Source organism: Strix aluco, chromosome 19 (genome assembly GCF_031877795.1).
Source record: "Strix aluco isolate bStrAlu1 chromosome 19, bStrAlu1.hap1, whole genome shotgun sequence".
NCBI lineage: Eukaryota > Metazoa > Chordata > Aves > Strigiformes > Strigidae > Strix > Strix aluco.
The window spans coordinates 12,461,817-12,480,956 of NC_133949.1; the positions used below are offsets into that span (position 1 = coordinate 12,461,817).

General features: G+C 40.8%; 1 protein-coding gene across 2 annotated transcripts in view; it reads left to right on the forward strand.

Moving 5' to 3' along the window:
• ULK2 (unc-51 like autophagy activating kinase 2) overlaps nucleotides 1-16,021 on the forward strand; it is a 41,376-nt gene extending 25,355 nt beyond the window's left edge. For both annotated transcript variants that reach the window (XM_074844809.1, XM_074844810.1), the window contains exons 16-28: nucleotides 2,446-2,583; nucleotides 3,625-3,770; nucleotides 4,000-4,080; nucleotides 6,864-7,150; nucleotides 7,274-7,467; nucleotides 7,977-8,086; nucleotides 8,923-9,075; nucleotides 9,806-10,014; nucleotides 11,322-11,500; nucleotides 12,424-12,542; nucleotides 12,894-13,051; nucleotides 13,936-14,071; nucleotides 14,173-16,021. In XM_074844809.1, coding sequence (XP_074700910.1) covers nucleotides 2,446-2,583; nucleotides 3,625-3,770; nucleotides 4,000-4,080; nucleotides 6,864-7,150; nucleotides 7,274-7,467; nucleotides 7,977-8,086; nucleotides 8,923-9,075; nucleotides 9,806-10,014; nucleotides 11,322-11,500; nucleotides 12,424-12,542; nucleotides 12,894-13,051; nucleotides 13,936-14,071; nucleotides 14,173-14,240 — 1,978 coding nt within the window. In that variant the 3' untranslated portion in view covers nucleotides 14,241-16,021. The remainder of the gene's footprint in view (nucleotides 1-2,445; nucleotides 2,584-3,624; nucleotides 3,771-3,999; nucleotides 4,081-6,863; nucleotides 7,151-7,273; nucleotides 7,468-7,976; nucleotides 8,087-8,922; nucleotides 9,076-9,805; nucleotides 10,015-11,321; nucleotides 11,501-12,423; nucleotides 12,543-12,893; nucleotides 13,052-13,935; nucleotides 14,072-14,172) is intronic.
• Nucleotides 16,022-19,140: the final 3,119 nt, after the last annotated feature.

Below are 19,140 nucleotides of genomic sequence, written 5' to 3' on the forward strand. Positions count from 1 at the left end.
ATTGTATTGGAAAATGTAAAGCTTAATCATGCTGTTTAACTACTCATATAATATCTAAACAGAAGGCTTAGATTTGTCATTCGACCAAGTAATGAATTTCATAATGTTTTTAGTACAAATAGAACATGAGTGGCTAAATGGGGAATAAAGCTATTATGTTGGGTGTATTTTTGGCTTATGCTAGTACTGCAGGGCTGCGAGTCAGCATTATTTGTTTAGAAATGCTTGTCACAAGAAAAGTTTGCTACTTTGTGCTTATCTTTGTGCAGTTTGTGAAATCTGCTGACATGGACTATCAATAAAGCTTTAGTCTTACCTTTTATGTTTAAGGGCGGATAATGGGGATGGTTTGTCTGTAAAGATCCATTTCCTCTGGATTGGCCATGTACAACGTGTTATAAATACATTGTAATTTCCTATTTTAAATTGTGTCAGGCGTCACAGTTTTTATAGTTACAGGTTTTATGAAAATATGCTAGTTATCTGTACCTTACTAAGTTAAGAGCTAAATGGTCGTGTGATTAGGAACAGGTGCTTACTGTTCACACTTTCAGTGTTTGTACTATAATAGTTTGATACAATTATTGGTTGAGTAAATTCAGTAACTGGCTGCTTGAGGCATGGTCTGAAGGAAGCAGAGTGTGTGTCTGATATTCTATAAGATGCTGCCTTTGGTTTTTGTTTCTGGTTTTTTATTTCCTGAGAAATGTACTTTCACAGTATGTGATTTTTTAATTTTTATTTTTTTTACAAAAGGTTATGACCTATGAAGTGGTGAATTTTTCTGATTAGCTGATCAAACAGAATGAATTGTAGCCATAGTTACCTTGCTTTATGTCGAGTAGAAGAAGCTGTAACACTTCTCAGGCTCCAGCCAGAATAGGCAGAATAGGTAGAGGCATTCACTCTTCCGTGCTTAACTGCTAATTTTATTCTCTGGATCTCAGAGAAACAAGATTTGCATGCAACTCTGCACACATCTGTACCGCATTTTCTCTAACCGGTAATAAACCACATCAGACTCGAGGATGCCTGACCAGAGCTTAGCTTTGGGCCTGAGCTGGGGAGCCCTGATGGAGGGCCAAGTACTGTACTGTGCCTCTCCACCACGTTAGCACAGCATTGCTGCTTCCAGCGAGCTCACGGCTCACAGAGCTTGCTTGGATACACCTGCAGGGCTGCGTGAGAGCAGGGGAAGGCATTTTCTGTGCTGAGTACTTTAAAAGTTGAAGTGCGTTCTTGGCTTCCTCAGTGTCACTGCCACAGCTTTAAATAACATCTGCTTCCCTTCTCCCGGAGGTCAGGCCTAGGGGGCCTCCCTGTGCAGCCTCAGTGTGTTGTGTTAGGCTGCCTGCTGCCGTTGTGGGGTTTCCACTTGTGAGACCTTTTCCTCACATAGAAACTTTCAGGCCTTCCGCTGGCTGTGTGCTCACAGCTGACTTCCAAATGGCTCTGTAGTATCTGGAAACTGGGTGGCAATAAAAGGACAAACTTTTTGTCTTTTGCAAAGGAAGTTCTGTGCATATTAGGAAGTAATATTTCATTCTCAGAGGTAGCAAAGAGAACAGGACAAACGCAGTCAGAAACCCAAATTTCTGTTCAGCTGTAGCCATCCAGTGAGTGCTGTAACTGCTTGTTTACTAGGGCTTGTGGTAGAACTTTTTTCACATTTCCTCTAAGAATTTCTAATCTTTCTCTGAAGAGGTGGTTAATAAAGGACCAGTTGCTAAACTGATTATCTTTCAAAAATCCCATTCATTTGAAATCCTTTCCATTGAATTCTGTCTTCCTTTGAAAGTGTTGGTAACTGATTACGTTGCAGTGGTTTGATTCCCTTATCAGATAGTACACTGAGGTAAGCCAGGTCACTGACACTTCACTTGAATTTGAGTAATGCTAATCTGCAGTTTGAGCCTGTGGATTAATGTTCAGGTGTGTGGTTTTGGTCATCTTGTCAGGGGTTAGTTACATAACATGTTTTCCTTTTGCAAGTTCACGGTGTCTCTCTTGGGATATCTCTGACTGTGCTTTAGTGGCTTTTGTACACATTCCAGCCCTGCTGCTGAACTTCCTGTTCTTAGCGCAGTGGGTTTTCCTAGAACGCTATTTTGAAGCGTGGTAAACAGAGCGGGCTGGTTGGCAGGAAGTCGGAAGAATCTGTAGATCGCTGCGATGCGTGACGAAGGGCTTCAGCTAGTACTGTGCCCTCGGCTCAATCTGATACGAGCCAGTGTAAGAAAGGTAGGTAGTAACGAACAGTTCCTGACCTTCCTCTGTGAAGTGTTAGAACTAGGTTAGGACAAGCTAAGATCATAGCACACGCAGGGAGTGCAGAAGCAGCTTATTTGCCTGTTTCCTAGATTTTATTGAAATTTCAACAATGGTACAACTCCAAGACAGACCTGTCTACCTATATTCATCTGTCTCCATACCTTCCAACTTCAGGCATTGTCAGCCTTCGGTATCCCCCCGCAGTGAAACAGCACCTATCCCAGTTCCCACTCAGCTACGGAATTACCAGCGCATAGAACAGAACCTCTCCTCTACTGCCAGCCCTGTGTCAAACCCCCACGGATCACCAAGGTGAGTTTGGGCTTTTTAAACTCCTTTTTCTTGGTTCTAGTTTGTGTTTGCACCCTGACAGATGTCCGGCCTTTCTCACTGATGTCATTTTTTTTCTGCACAAAAACATACTGAAGAGACATTTTAATGATAACAAATAACAGTCCTTCCTTCACAATCTCAAGATTGTTGGATGGGCACTTGAAATGTTTCATGAAAACAAAATGAGCTTGTTCTTTCACTTACATGCAACCCAAGAAGGTAAAAAGATGAGCTCTTGCTTTCATATTCTTCTTTGTGTATTATATGGCATGATATCATGAACTAGAAAGTCAGTACTAAGTTATGTTTTGTTTTCACACGTGTAGTGATGAGATGAATGCATTGTTCTGTAGAATATCAAGGAAACAATTTTTGGCATGCTAATTAACCAGCTTGTCTTATTACAAAGCTCTAGTGTGCCAGACTTATTCTCTGCCTTGTGGGCTACAGGATCAGGATGGTGAAGGTCAAAGACTCAGAAACAGACTACTCAAACAGAAACAAAACCCATGGTTCCTTGCATTTTTTTTCAGGATCTCTGATTTTATAATAGTTGCTACAGCTGGAAGTGCCTTTCCCTTAAATAGTCTGTTTTCAGTTACCTGACCTGTATACCAGAGCCAGTATGAAAACTTTGTCATAGTCTTTGTTGACATAAAAATGGGTATTTGCAACAATACATTTCACTTGATTGTAAAATTCAGAATTTGGTGATCAAGTTGTTTGAAGATTAAGAATCCATGTACTTGGGGGTATCTTGTAATTTTCTCCAGTTAGCAGATTATTATGGCATCAAAAGTTTAACAAGTCAGTGTGAACAAAGGGAGTTAAATCTTGCTTGTTTTCAATATGGGAAGCTTAGCTTAAGTTATTAGCTTAATAAGCTTCAACGTCATAGCTTTCTCTTTAAATATTGGTATTTTCTTTAACTGATCATTATACTCCTTTGGGGATTCTGAAGCTTATCTCAGGGAACCGGTTACTATAGCGTGTGTGTAACCATTCTTTTCACCTTGTTAGAGCTGGAGTTGTGAGACGCTCAAATACGAGCCCAATGGGCTTCATGAAGATGGGCTCCTGTTCTCCGGTACCAGCTGACACTACACAGGGTGTTGGGCGCAGGTTATCCATGGGATCTTCTAGACCGTATTCTCCTTCACCACTAGGTAAGCCCACAGATTCTTAGCAATTAGTAAAGGTTTAACTGGGACAGTAATTCAGAACACTAATTCTTGCTTGAAACTATCTTAAACCAAAATCTGCCTAACTAGGACACATTTTCAGAAATAATTTCTGTTAAATTACTCACAGAAATAAACTAACTAGGGTTTATTTTGCTTTTTACCTTAATTTGTAGGTAAAGTATAAATTCATGTTTTGATTTTGTTTGCATAGTTGGAACCATACCTGAGCAGCTTGGGCACTGTTGTTGCGGGCAACTTCAAGGACATGAATCAAGGAGTAGAAACTTCTCAGGTGAGTGACTGTTTTGATAGAGCTTCTACAGCGTTTTGTGAAGGGGGAGGAGAGCCAACATTAGATTAGCGTGGGTTAGTAGGAGACACTGGGTAAGTGGTGCACTGAGTTTCTGTAGAAATTTAAACCAATTGTGGCAGTATCAAGACATCTGTCCCCATAACTAATTCCTTACACAATAAGAGAGTGACTGAAGTTTCTTTTTCTCAAGACGAAGAATCAACTCTGATCATGCCTGTCTTTAAACAGGGATGGAAGTGGATGGATTATAGTGAATGGTAGTAACGTGCTTCTAGAATCTGGTTTTGATAGACCAGCTCTGTCATGCCAGTCCTCAGACACGGGAGGAAGAACTGCCAGTGTACAGCACGCAGCACGTTTTCATCATTCCCTTGGGAAGTTGACTGGGATCTGATGTTAGTGTTGCTAAGCATTCAGTAAGCTTTGCAAGTCATAAATTATTATGGCATGCCAGCAGGAAAAAAAAAAAAGATCAGGAAGAAATAGGACTTGAAGATGTTCTGAGACTGTTAAAGATGGAATCGCGCTGTACTGTCAGAAGGATTGAGCATAAGAATATGAAATTCAGCAACATATTCTTTTGTTCTGTGCACGTTTTGGGTGCATTTTCTTGCTTATCTGAAATACTAGTTATACTCTTTATTTTGACTTGCTAAGAGGTGATGTTGAAACTGTATTGTGGGCTTTTCCCCTATTTAAACACTTTCCAAAATCATCCGGAGATGATAGAGCCTTCATTTGTTGGAGCAGCCATATTTCGAATACCTGGGAATATTTTAATCCATATGAAATAATTTCTATGATGTGTCTCAAAAAGTGTGTTCATAATTGCTATGCCACTCTCAACAAAAAGAGAAGGAAAGAGTGAATCCTCAGATTTGAAATAGTCTCTTCTCTTAAAAAAGCCAAAGGGACTGTGAAGAGAATACAAAGCATCGTGTATGATTTTCTTGTTGCATCTTTTCTTTGGATAGAATTCTGTAGGGCTGTTGGTTTAGTGCCTTTTGCCAGTGTCAAACTGACTTGTACTTGTAACATACCACAGCACTGTTTTTATGGCTGAAAGGGTTTTTAATGTTTCATTTCTTCATCTGTTTCCTGCATTCTTTTCCTGCTTGACTTCATTTCTTAATTTCAAATGAATGCAGTGGTATTGCTATTTGTAAAATACCACAAATTGCAGCAAGTCTGTTTCTCAGCATTTAAATGGGTATGGGAAGCTGTCTTTTTGCTCTGGGTGAAGTGAGGTCATCTGTACTGAGATTTTTCTAAGGACTGAAGATGTCTGTCGTAATGTAGCTTCTGAACTAATTGAGCTGCTCTTGCTGCCAGTGGCAGCAGAGGACAAACTTCTAACTCAGAAGCCTTTCCTGTGGTGGCAATGACACCAGAACAGTAACCAGTGAGATTCAAGACTGGTTTCTGAAACAACAGGTGAGGACTTTCAGTGCTGTGAGACAGACAAGCAGAGGGATTTCAAACCAGCAGATTCTTGGCTGGGAAGTTAGAAATAGACTCGATCCCTCTGATGGAACTGCAGCCAGAAATGCGATTCTAAAACATACCGTTTAATGGAGTGGAATGAAATCAAGGTGAAGTGGCTCGTATTCAAAATCTTGTCTAGTAAAAGGATAGGCTTAAGAAGATTAAAAGATGTGTCTTAACAGCTGGGAACTTTACTGAGCAAACTGTAAGAAGTTACTGATGTTTTTTGAGCATACATTTATGAAATGAAGCCTATCTGTCTTGGCCAGCTCTTAAGTCTTACCTAGTTAGTTTGGTTCATTTTCAGTTTTGACTTTTTACTACTTTTTTTTTTTTAAACGTGAGTGAAACTTCACTTCGTCATCAGTTCTTTGAGGTTACAAAGATAAGCATTTTATCTGGGAAGCTGTGGCCATAAAGCTGAAGTCTTATGTACTGTTTGTAACTTTGCACAGTTCCTCCTCATGAGACAAAAAAATACCACAAGGAAGAGACCATTTCATCAAATCTCAGGTTCCTTATTTTGAAAGAGGAAGGGTACCTTTGACTAGGTGAGACATTCATAAGAGATGTTTTGCTGAAGCCCTCTGTTTAAATGACTGCTTATAGCTCTTCCTTTAGGAGAAACTTTCCACTCGTACATAAGTGTGGACTTCCTTTGTACATAGTAAGCTTTTGGAAGAGATTCAGTCTGACAGACTAAAAAGTAAATGACTGCCCAAAATAATGATTTCAGACTGTTCCGTCTGAATAATTTGATTCTTTTTAGTACCTAGTTTTCTTGCAGGAATGATGAGATGAGCTGCCTTTTGTGTCTGCAAATGAAGCTATTATGTACAAAACAAATCATTAACATGCAATGTTGCATTCACACTCTTGTTTGCAAGAATATAATTCCAGTACTTGAGAACCTCTATTCAACCTAGAGTCTTGGCGGCCGCACTTGAAATTTCAGTATTGGTTATGCCATTCCTGCTGAATGCAACCGCTTCATTTGTCTCGATGCAGGTTGCCAGAGGTCCTGCAGCTGCCAGTACAGCTGTCACCCTGAAATCTTGCCTATTTGGCAGCTTGAACGTCTCATCAGTGTAACGTAGCCTTAGTCCAAATAGCCAACAGGCTAAATCCGTTCTCGTGAGTTGATGATCAGACATATCTCACAATGTTTGCACTCCCATCTCCTTTCAGTTTAATGTTGATCTCTGGCATTTTGGGCTTCATCGATACATTTACCAAACACTACAAGTAGAATTTTACTTCACTTTTTTTCTTCCCAGGTTCTCCGATACCACCATCTCAGTCTCCACAGTCACTTTTGATGGGAGCGAGGTTGCAGAGTGCTCCTACTCTCACAGATATTTACCAAAACAAGCAGAAACTCAGAAAGCAGCATTCAGACCCCGTATGCCCATCCTATGCGGGGTATGGATACAGTCATTCTCCACAACCAAGCAGGCCAGGTAGCCTGGGAACATCACCAACCAAACATATGGGATCGTCACCTAGGAGTTCAGACTGGCTCTTCAAAACTCCGTTACCAACGATCATTGGCTCTCCCACTAAGGTTTGTTAAGTTTGCCACTGTCAGTAAAACAGGAAGTGGTAACACACTGCCTGAAAGCATTCCCAAGAATATTTTGAGGTTCTGACTTTGGTTTTTGTATGTTCTTGGTCTTGATTCTTAAAGGCAACAGCTCCTTTCAAAATACCTAAAACTCAAGCATCCTCGAACTTGCTGGCCCTGGCTAATCGCCAGGGCTTGGTGGATACCCCGTTGCAGCCTAAAGACATCAGTGACCCAAGGGATTTCACACACTTCCACTCGCCCCAAGGAGGTGAAAAGCAGGCAGGAGAACAGCACAGTAAAACTACATTCGGCAGGTAGGCACTGTAGTGCTTAAAACCTGTGAAGTTGGGTGGGTAACTTGGCAGAAGTATGTACTTGCACACAGCAACTTAGAGGGGAAGAGCATGCAAAAAGCGAGGTGTGAGGAGATGCTGAGGTTTGGTGTGTACAACAGAAACATTTTGTACTGTGTATAAATATAGCATGGACTTCCTGCAGTGCTTTGTCTTGCTGTCTAGTTCCCTTTTGTTTTGATTATCTGAATATGGAACTTCATTGCCTCTGTGAAGGCTGTTCAGTTTTTGTTTGAAAATCTATATGACAAGATTTGCAATATAAATTTTTAAGAGAAAAAGGTCTCTTTATGGTTAACTCTGTTTTAGTAGGTCCATGATGAGCCGTGAGGTTTCAAGCCTTTCTGTGCTTTTTTTGAAGAAATCTCTATAATAAATACCAAGAATCTGAAAGTCATCCTTAGTTGCAGGTTAGATAGGAAGATCTTACTGAAGAACTTTGTTGTGAATTCATACGTTTTTCTGTCTAGGTCTGTTAGTACTGGGAAGCTATCGGATCAGCAGGTGAAGACTACCCTTGGTGGCCAGTTATACCAAGGCAGTACAGACAGCCTCAACACGGAGCGACCGATGGATACAGGTAAGGAGCAGACCGATACACCCGAGCTGTCTTTATGTGCAGGGTTGTTTATGAAGCACCAACTAGATACAGTTCTGTTTCCAACTTCGATAATTGGTTCTGACAATTTTCAGCCTCGGCACAGAAGTTTTTTTTAATCTTTAAGGGGATATGTTCCATTTCTTTAGCATAGCTTTATATAACTGAGACGGGAAAATATCTATTTCTGTGCTAAACACAGAAATATCTCAACTGCCTATACTGGCTAGAGGGGTTTGTATTTTTTGATTTGGTTTTATTTTCACTTTTAATACAATATTTGTGGCTGTTTCATTTCCTAATTCCACTTTGTTTTCATATGAAAGCCAGTTTATGTAATTCTGGGTCTTTTTTTTCCCCTCCTCCCTCCCCCAGCTTGTCTCCTACCAGAAGTGGCCACCAGAACTTCTTGCCTTGTTTATGAGCAGATGGAAGGAGTTCTGCAGATAGGGCTGGTCTTTAGCCTCCAGACCTGTCATGGGCTGCCTTAGAATTTTCTGTTGTATCTTTTGCTGCAGGACAGGTGTTGCCCTCAGGCTCTCAGAGGGAGTCTCTGTTGCTCTTTCCTAGGCAAGAGTAAAGCAGGGAGAGAGATTAAAAGTAAAAAGATATGTGTAGACTGCATCTTGACTCTTTCTGTGTGCCGCCAAGGCTATCCACCCAGCTTGTTTTATTTGCTGTCAGAACTTCTAACTAGTCCAAGTCTTGGATCTACATCAAAGCACGTTGTGTTGCAGTGCTCCAATTTGCTGCATGTAATTACTTACTGGTATGATTATATGTAATAGCGACTAACTTGCTGAAATTTTCTCTTCCAGCTCCAGCGGGGGCCTATGGAATTGCAGTGGCACCTCCTTCCATGGGAGGCGGGGTGAGTTCTCGGGCTGTCATGTTTACTGTTGGGTCCCCTCCAAGCAGTGCCACCCCTCCTACCTGCACCCATATGGTCCTCAGAACAAGAACCACCTCAGGTAAGACTTTCCTGACAACTGTGGACTGTTCTCAGACACAGTATTTAGGCTTGCCCACTTCTTGGGCCAGTAATCTGATTATTGCCTTGCCCTGTAGATCCTCTAGGCCATACAGTAAAAGTGCTCTGTAGAGATTAATGTCAGACAACATCTGCCTTTTCTCTCCTAAAGAGAGAGCCAGAGGCATGGATTTACAGTACAGCAGTGTGTAACCTCCTGTGTACACAGCTTTACTCTGCCACAGGGAGTGTAATAGACCTCTATGACAAAGGTGGAGAGGAAAAGTTAGATTTCTGATTCTGCATTTTTGCCTGCTGCTGTGCATTGTACCAGAAACAACACACAAGGGGTGCGAGCTGGCTGCAGTTCAGCATGTGTTGGCTGTGTTGCCTGATACCAAAGATCTCAAGGCCTTCCTCTGCTTGGGATGAGCAGGAGTCTGCAGCAGTGTGCTTTTGTGAACTGTGGCACAACCTTTGGTCTGTACTGTTGGACTCTCTGCCTTGGAATCCTTGTCAGTCATTTCCTAGAATCTGTGTTACGAATCGTCACTGTTCCTTACGGTGTAGCCTTTGCATTCTCTACAGAGTGATGCAAGGAACAATGAGGAGAGCCTCCCAAGAGTGAATCTGTGATGACTACTGATTTGTCATTTGCTGTCATCCGCAGCCCCAGCACTGCGAGATGGAACCACCTCTTAGACTGAATGTGTGTGTTGTTTTTCTTGTAGTTGGATCAAACAGTTCTGGAGGCTCTCTCTGCTCTACTAGTGGCCGTGTATATATGGGCTCTCCTCCTGGTATTTATATGGGTTCTTCTCCGCCGGGAGCTGAGGCAGCTCCGAGTCTGAAGTACATGCCTTATGGTACTTCGCCTCCCAGCTTAGAGGGCTTTATCACTTTTGAAGCTCCCGAATTGCCTGAGGAAACTTTAATGGAGGTATAGAAAAAATAATTTAATGTTTTATGACGTATAATGCTGCTAAAACAGAGACATGATAAAACCAGGACTGCTCAGTGCACTTTGTAGTTTCCTCTTCACTATCTCACATACTCCTTTTTAAGATCTTGAAAATATTCCTGTATCAATCGTGGCAGATTTCTCTTTGGTAATTATTCCTGGCATTTCGTGTATTTGAATAGGTAACCAAAGGAACATATGACTGCTTTTGTTCACCAGAGCCTTCCAAAGAGGCCTCTGTTTTAATGCCAAGTCTCTGGACGTGGGTGCTGACAGTAGCAATATCCCTCTGGGCATTGTTTTTAACTGCTTCTTCACAGTCAGTGGATGACATTAAATCCTACTTGTGGGAAGACTGTCCTATATTTTTTAAAATGTGTGGAGGAGTGACACTTTAAAAACACAAATTGGGGTGGTCTTTCACCAGAATGCTATCCTTGGACTGTAAATTTCTCAAGACAGATTGCTGTTCTGTTTTCTCATTCACATCTTGCTGGAAGGTGTTTGGATCCCTATTGAATCTATATGTTATAACATGAATGTTTGACAGTGCACTCTATTCTTCCCACAGATAGAGTTTAAAATGTATTTAGACCTGCATTACTAATGAAAAGATTATAAATACTGCTAAGATGTATTTGATTAGTTTTGAAGGCTAACTTTTTTTTTCGAGCAGAAACTATGCATGTAGTGTCTGTTTTAGTCCTGAAGAAGCAGTGAGTTGTTAGCTCCAATTGAAGTTGTTCGGTTTAAATTGTAAATTTTGGCAACAGCCACCTTTTAACACAATGTAATTCTAGATCTAAGTGTAAATTAGAGTGAAGCAGATAAGTATGAAGCTTTAGATCAGTTCTGTTGTGGGTATCAAGTCTGTTATATAATAAAAGCCAAATGTTCCTCCTGGCTTCTCGTACAAGTGCCGAGCATACTTTTGAGTTGCTGATAATATAATAACAAGTAATATGTCCCACTTGTGATTCCTTTAGTTGCTCATGTTTCAACAAACATAGCACTCCATGTCCCAATTCATTTGGCTTTGTTGAAAGACTCTTTAAGTATAAGCTACAGTATCTTGAAATCATTAACAAAGAGAGTGCAAGTTAGTATCTGTGATCTGCTCGGACCCATTTGGTTCTGTAGTCCCTAGTGCTGGCTCTACTACAATGGGATTTCTGCATAGAATTGACATATCATCAAATCTTCAAATGATTAGCAAGAGATTTAAGTGCAGTTGTTTGCCTTATGGCTTATAGTTGTTAAATTGTTGTCGTCCTTCCTTCTGACAGAGAGAACATACAGATACACTGCGTCATCTAAACATGATGCTGACATTTACAGAATGTGTTCTGGATCTGACAGCAGTACGAGGAGGAAACCCAGACCTGTGTACTTCTGCAGTATCACTGTACCAAATCCAAGAGAGCATAGTTGTTGATCAGATCAGCCAGCTAAGCAAAGAATGGGGGTAAGTATGCGGTCAAATAGTATCAAGAGAATTAGTGAATACTGAATACATTAAAAATGTATTCAGACTATGCCCTTTTTGTTGGGAGTGATTGTTTTACTGTATAGAATCTTTCATAGGAATAAGTTTTTAACAGCTGAAAGCAGATCAGAAGAGCAGAGATAGAGACACATTTGCTAGCAGACAAAAAGACAGCGTTTTCCTGTCTGCCACGTAAGTTGGGGAAAGTGGGGAGGAGTTCAGGCTGGAGGTGCAGCAGTGCACTTCTAAGCTTGGAAATTTGTGTTCCACCTTCTGTCAGATCTGAGTCCTCATCCGTTCCTGTTGATCAGGCTGGGGGATCAGGGAAGGGGGAAGGAGTGTCCAAATTTGACCTTTTTTTTCAGTGGAACCAATCAGCCCTAATACAAAATCAAAACCAAAGAGAAATATGAGAAATCTGGAGTGGTCGGAAAGGGCATTTCCACTTCCTACCTTCTTCCTGAAAAAAACAACAAACACACACCCACCCACCCCCCCAAAAAAACACAAAAAAACCCTGCAAAGTGTTTGCTTTTCACCACTGAGAATTCCAGAGTCATAGGAAATGACGCTGTGAGAAAAGTACACCCAGTCGCTTGTGGTAAGACATTGACCTCGGGCAGTTAGTCCCCACAAATAAGTGTTCCTTTTTAAAATGTCTACATTAAAGCAGTTTGTATTTGCTGCTGCAGCTACTAGATGAGCAGATGTACTCTCAACCCGTGACAGAGTGTTTGTGAAGGGAAGGGAGGGGTGGAGTTGCATTTTAAACATCTGTCTTCCTTTGCTGCTGCTGCTGGGTCCTGTGTGATTAAAAAGTGGTGTCTGCCCGTGGCTTGAATGTGTTCAAGAAAGGTGTTTTGATTCATAATTACTTTTTTTTTCTTATTCCTGCTCCCTAGACAAGTAGAGCAGCTGGTGTTGTATATGAAAGCTGCCCAGTTACTAGCGTCTTCTCTGCATCTTGCCAAAGCACAGGTCAAATCGGGGAAGCTGAACCCATCCACTGCTGTTAAGCAAGGTACATGCAACATAATCTTTGCTTTGCTTGTGAATTTTCTTTGTTGATACATCAGTCAAAAAGCTTAAGTTGCAACATTTGTCTTTCTCTGTATATGAGAATTGTAGATATGTACAATTGCACAATTCTGATAGTAAACAAAGATACAGCTGCAAACTGTTAAGAAATGGGCAGTTATTAACTTGAAATGGAAATTATTTGATACATAATTCACAGAAGTGGCAGAGTAAATAAACATTAGAAGCATAAGTTTGAAGAGACTGACTTTGCTAGTGCTGGGAAAAGCTGAACTTAGGCTATGTTGTTGTTTGTTTGTTTGTTTGTTTTAATTTCTTCTTACTTTTCTTCCAGTTGTGAAAAGCCTCAATGAGAGATACAAATTCTGTATTGGCATGTGCAAGAAATTGACAGAAAAGCTGAATCGATTCTTTTCGGACAAGCAAAGGTTCATCGATGAAATCAACAGTGTAACTGCAGAGAAACTCATCTACAGCTGTGCTGTAGAAATGGTAGGTCACTCCTTTTACCTCATTGATAGGACATTGGGACAAATTGCTTCCTTCTCTCACCGACCTCTTCTACATAACCAGAAAATAGAATGAATGTTTCCAGAATTCTGTCCATGGCAATATTTGTTAGTCTTTCACTCTCTTTCCTGTCCTGCCTTAACTGTGGCTAAAGTTCCTGGCAGATACTGTTCCTCAGGGACGTTTCCCCTACATCAGCACATTTGGTGCATAAACACTAAGAAAGAACTCTGAAGCCACACAACCCTGTGAGCTGAAGCTTCATCCACTAAGGCTTACCAAAGCATAGAAGCAAGAGAAGTAGCTTCATCAGTCTACCAAGTCAATTTGAAGATCAGTCTGTCCATACAAAGCAAAACAGGAGCAAACATGTGGAAGCTTTTTCATGTAATTGATAAAATCTTTATCTGCCGTGGTGCAGATGCAGTAACCATACAGGAAACTTAACTGCTTTTTTGATGAGGTGGAAGTCTTTTAAATATAGGTGTCACACAAAAGCTACTGGCAAATATTGTGCTTAACCCCAATAATGGTGTAGTCATGCACAATTAATTTGTCTTCTTTACAAGAGAATGTAGGTATAAGAACAAGCAGATTTATTCATATGTTGTTGTAACACATGTAAACACAGAAGATCAAAAAGTGCTTTTATAGCTTATATGTGCAGAATATCCTTAGTTAATACAGCACAGGTGCTATATTCTCTCAGACTTCGTTTTTGTTGTCTTACAGTTATAAAAATGGATCAGCTAAATTAAGGCTCAAAAATAGTTTCTTAATGACACTTTTATACCATTCATTTTGATTTTTCAATTCATTATTTGCCTAATGCAGTTTATGTAACTGAATCTCCTGAATGACTCCAGGTTCAATCGGCAGCTCTGGATGAGATGTTTCAGCAAACTGAAGATATTACATATCGATACCATAAAGCAGCCTTGCTGCTGGAAGGACTGACTAAAATACTGCAAGACCCTGCAGATATAGAAAATGTACACAAGTGTAAGTTTACGTTGAATAATGAAAATCTGGAAAATTACATGGAATTAATGCATCATAAAATAACACTGACGTCATTACCTATTTTTTACCTCTCTCTGCAGATAAATCTAGCATTGAGCGAAGGCTTTCTGCACTTTGCTATAGCACAGTGGCTGTATATGAGCAGTAGGGATATCCCGAGGACCAGATGGTGTGAACATAAGGGACCACATCAGTGATACTGCACTTTTTTCACTACAGCTTAATTGTTGTCCTTGTTCTGCCCCGTGTGGAAGATGATTCTTACAGTTCTGTGGTGACTACCAAAGAAACAGCAGCATATTCAAAGAGGAGAAATTCCAAAAGTACACTTGCCTTACTGATCCAGCAGCTCCTTTTTCTTCCTAGCAACAGAATTTAAAAGAATCTCTCTTCACATTTCAAACTGATCCTTGTACATGTGCTTTGAACTCGAATGATCAGGGTTTGGGTTTTATTTTTTCCCCTCATGAGGTTTATAAAGAGTGGATCCTTCTGCATCAGGTACAAAAAGACATTTCGCTCAGAAGATTCCCTCAAAAGTTTGTGAAAAATATTTTTAAGTTGCCAGCAAAATGTGGCAGAGTGAATTTGGGAAACCCTGAACATGTGCAGGTGCTGTTTGAAGCTCTCGGGGCTAAGCTGGCTTGCATTGGAGCTCATGTGTTGTAAACAGGGCTCAGCTTGTCTTAAGAAGGGATGGCGAGAAGGCGCCTTTCACACGGGGGAAAGGTGGTGAGGGAAGAAATTGCTCTCCATCTGTGCGAAATCCCCAGTGGGCTTTCAGCTGATGTGGATACAGTTTGATGATCTTCTTCCAAAATATTTTGTTTTGCACTAATTTACTAAAGCAACTGTATATTCATTTTTGAAGAACTATATAAAAACAAATTAGAGAAAGAAGGCACAATGGACTTGGCTGAATTTCATTTCAGTGTACATAAAATTCTTTTCAGAATTTCAAATGTAGCTTCTAGAAGACTTTCAAACAAACTGTAAAAACTTGTATTCATGTGAACCTTTCCATTTTATACCTATTTGTCTAATACTTGAGTAACTACTGCTCTGGACTTTCTCAGTAATAGCAATGTTGAGTTCCTGGTTGTTTGCTTTTTATAGAGATTTGGTTGCATCTTTTGTTGTGCATGCGATATGTGCATTAATGCCTGCAGTCTCTAGGGGTGTAATGACAGTTCTCTGTAGTTTGTTTCTTGGGCAGTATTACAACAAATACTGTAAACTGAAAGGTTCTGCAAGGAACCATGCAAAACCAGAAAATAATGTTGGGGTTTGAGATGCTGATAAATTGATGTAGAATACCTACATACAGCGTGTGAAAGATAAGGATGATTTTGTGTGCATTTTGGGGGAGAGGTGGGAAGCTTCATTTAGCCTTATAGGCATTATCATTTCAAGCATCCCATGAGACCATCAGGACAGCGATTTGCAGAGTATTTAGGCAGATCAGCTTCTCTGGAAATGGTTCCTACACTTTATTTTTGGGACTTTTTTTGTTACTCAACTGCTTGAATACTTGAATAAACCATTCTCCAGGACAAAATCATTTTAATCCTCTTAAAACACAGTGGTCTGAACTATTTGACAAAGTTGTACAGGGCTTACACATCAAAATATTATTTCAGTGTTCGGATAACCATGTGTTCCTTTACTTTGACAGAGTAATGTACTTTTTACCTTATTTATCTGTATGAAATTCCAACAGTTAATTTGAAAGTGTTTGTTTATATAATGTTTGTATTTTTAGGTCTTTAATACGGTGTTTCTACCTCTCCTTTGTAATTGCATGCGTTATTCTTGAAACTAGGTAATAACTCACTGAACTGTTGCGTAATAGCCTTTTTATTATGGCCTGTATAAATGTATATTAAGGTAAAAATAAATACTGACACTAGAAGTGTTTCTATGGTAAAACCGAGTTTCTGTGTCTCAATGGTGTTAACTTCAAAAAACCAGTCTGTACTTGGCCACTTAAGCCAGTTGCTGAATGTTCCCCTCAGCAGTTGGACATGCCACCAGGGCAGGATGGGGCAACCTGAGTGAGTGCCTTATCTCTGGCACAGTGTGTCCTCGAGTTTGTTCTCCCTTGCTTTAGGAAAACAATTCACCCTGTTTTTTTTTATTTTTTTAAACTTGGATTTGAAAACAAATATGCTAAGTAGGTTCCTGGGTAACAGCTGTATGTTCTTTCAACAAGGTGCTTATTTGTTGCCTCTAGTAAAGAGGAGCTGTCTGGGCTGCCAAAACAGCATATACAGACCGAATTGACAAAAACTGGCAGTTAAGTTACAATTTCTGTCCAAACTTTACGAAAAACAGGCTTTGTCCATCTTGTAGCTACTATCCTCTCCCCGACTGAGGTGTGCTGTGGTAGCTGGTATGTGGCTGTTGTATTTCTTAGTTGTACTATCAAATTTTTCCCAATTTATTATTTAAAAACCCCTGCAGTTGTGACTGGCACGTAAAGAGGATGAGGAAGGAGTGAGCATGGAATGCTAATGATATGTCTGAGCACAAATCTCGGAACAAAGCAAAAGCCTTAATGCACAAGTCTAGGAGATAGGCCACTTTTCCCAGGAACTCACTGTTTTTTGTTGGTTTTCTTTTTTTTCCTCAGGATTCAAGCTCATTCTCCTTCCACTCTTGCCAGCAAGACTACAGCTGCACAAACAGGAGGAGAAGAAAAGGGCTATTCTTGTTTGCTGTTTTCAGGAGGAGGAGACCAATGTTCATGGCCTGTCTTTCTGCATAAACTCATTCCACAAAGATCCTGAAGCTGTCCTCTGTCTTCAGCTCTCTGCGCTGAACAGCAGGTGCTTGTTTCTACCAAATACTTTTTTTTTCAGCCTTTAGAGAGATAGAACTTGAAAGGAGATACTTGATGTGCAGTTTTTCTAGTTCAGCACTCCAGCATCTGCTCAGGAGCACCATGTTCTGTACTTGTTCCACTCTCTCCATAGCGTATAATGTTGACTGAGGAATCTAAAACACATTTTGATTCTGACGTTTGCTTTTTATAAGCAAGAAGTTGAAGTCTCGGCCCCTTCGTCTGATCCAGACAACAAAATCTAGTTAATTTAACTTGCAACTAGGATACTACACATTATTCTGAGAAGCGTTTTTCAGTTGAGAGGTGCGAGTTGTTCCTGGGACTCTCTAGGTTCTGCATGCTTCTTGCTACTTTCTGGTACAGCGACATCAAGGGATTGCCATTGTCACCTCTGGGTTCAGAGGCAGGAACTGTGGTGTCCCACTGCTGTCACAGCGTTGCGCACTGCACAGTCCAGCTGCACCGAAAAGGGAAGCTTGCTTTTTCATTTAGAGCAAGTAAAGCTGGATACTGCTGCTTTCAAAGCTTGTTGAGACTTTGAAATTCAGATAGGCTGGCTTGTGACCAGACTTGTGACCTGCCTCCTTTTTTGACTCCTGCTTCCTCTATTTTTTTGCGTGGTGTTTTTTTAAATTTTTTTTATCCTTTGACTTTTTTGTCTCCTCTGAACTCTGCTTGCTACTATGTTTTTTGACTGTCTGGTATGCCTTTAAGTCTTCAAGCAAATCCCTTTTTATCCTGAGCTTCCCTGTCCAACCTCAGCCATAGCCCTGGCTGTAGCTTTTTAAAAAGTGCCCACACAGCTCCTCCTTTCTGTAGATCAGTGAAGTGTATCTCAGTAACCCCTCTCTTGAGGTCTTTAAGTCAGCTGGAGCCCAGTCCAAGTCTTGGCACTGCTTCTTTGGACAAACACCTTTTCAATAGGCTTTTGTATGTGGCAGGCTCCCCCCTCCTCTTTGCCTGAAAGCAAACGAAGTGCCAGTGGTGCTGTTGAATCTTGTTGCGGTCTTTGTGCCAATCATTCTCATTGTGTCTTTGTGTTGCTTTCACATTTTCCATGGCCCTAGCTATGTCTACAATGCAGCCCACAGACCATGGCTCTGTACTACACAGTATCTTGTTCTTGCAAATGTGAGATCAGCCACAGCTTTCAAAACAAGTGATGCCATAAATGAACTGAGCTGCATTTATTCCTGTAGGTTCCTTAAAACCTCTTGTTACCAAAACCTGGTGAATGAAGAACTTTCCAACACTCAGTTTAGCATTAGAAAGCAGGCATTACTTTATTCGGGCCGGGGATCGTTCCTCCTAACAATGCACACTGAAAAACAAATGCACACTCGTTATATACATTAAAAGAAATATTCATGCAATTTCTGAGAAGTACCTGCCTATTTCCAGGAAATCTAATGCGTGTGTTAATACATTGCACAAGCATACTGAAATTGGGGAAGGGTCTCTGCGGGTCGTGTTTGAGGTAAAGACCCTAACTCAGTTTACCCATATAGGGTAAGTCCCAGTTGGGATCACTCTTTGGCATGCAGCCTCGCTTATCTTCAAAGTTTATACCAAGGGGCCTGTTACAGTTTGGTTTGCTCCTTGACTGACACTTATCTTGTCTGTTTGGCATGCACTCCCTTACCTTCAAAGTTTAGACAAAGTTTATACAATCATACAAAGGTGCTTGTTGTTTGTATACTCACTAAATTGTTTAAGTTTTGGGCATTGCTCTCCCTGTTGTTAATCTTCTGTACCTGCTTTTATGACTGGGTGCTGTTTGGGCTTCTGCATCTGCCCTCTTCTTGTGCCACTGGCCAGACTCTGTGACTTTTAGAACTTGAGACTTGGTAGACATTTAGGTAGAAATTGAGGATTGTCAGCCTAGCTAAAAACTTGAAGTTCTTTGAGCACGATGTGCAAGTTAAAAAAAGATTTATTGATTAGCTGTGCTGTTTGGTGGACTCTTGAAACCAAACAGTGCACAGCTTATCTTCTAAACTAAAGTCCTCCTTCCCCGGGCTCTGCTGCGTGCTTTTGGGAGCAGGGCAAGGAACAGCACAAAGCGATGCTCCCTGGGCAGGGCAGGAGCCTGTCTCTCTGCAGTGCCTGGCTATAACTGACCCCAAGAGGGGAGGGAGAGCAGGAGGCTGCAAGGAATGGAGGGGAGAGGGGAGTCTCCAGCTCAGCTTCTCAATAAAACCTC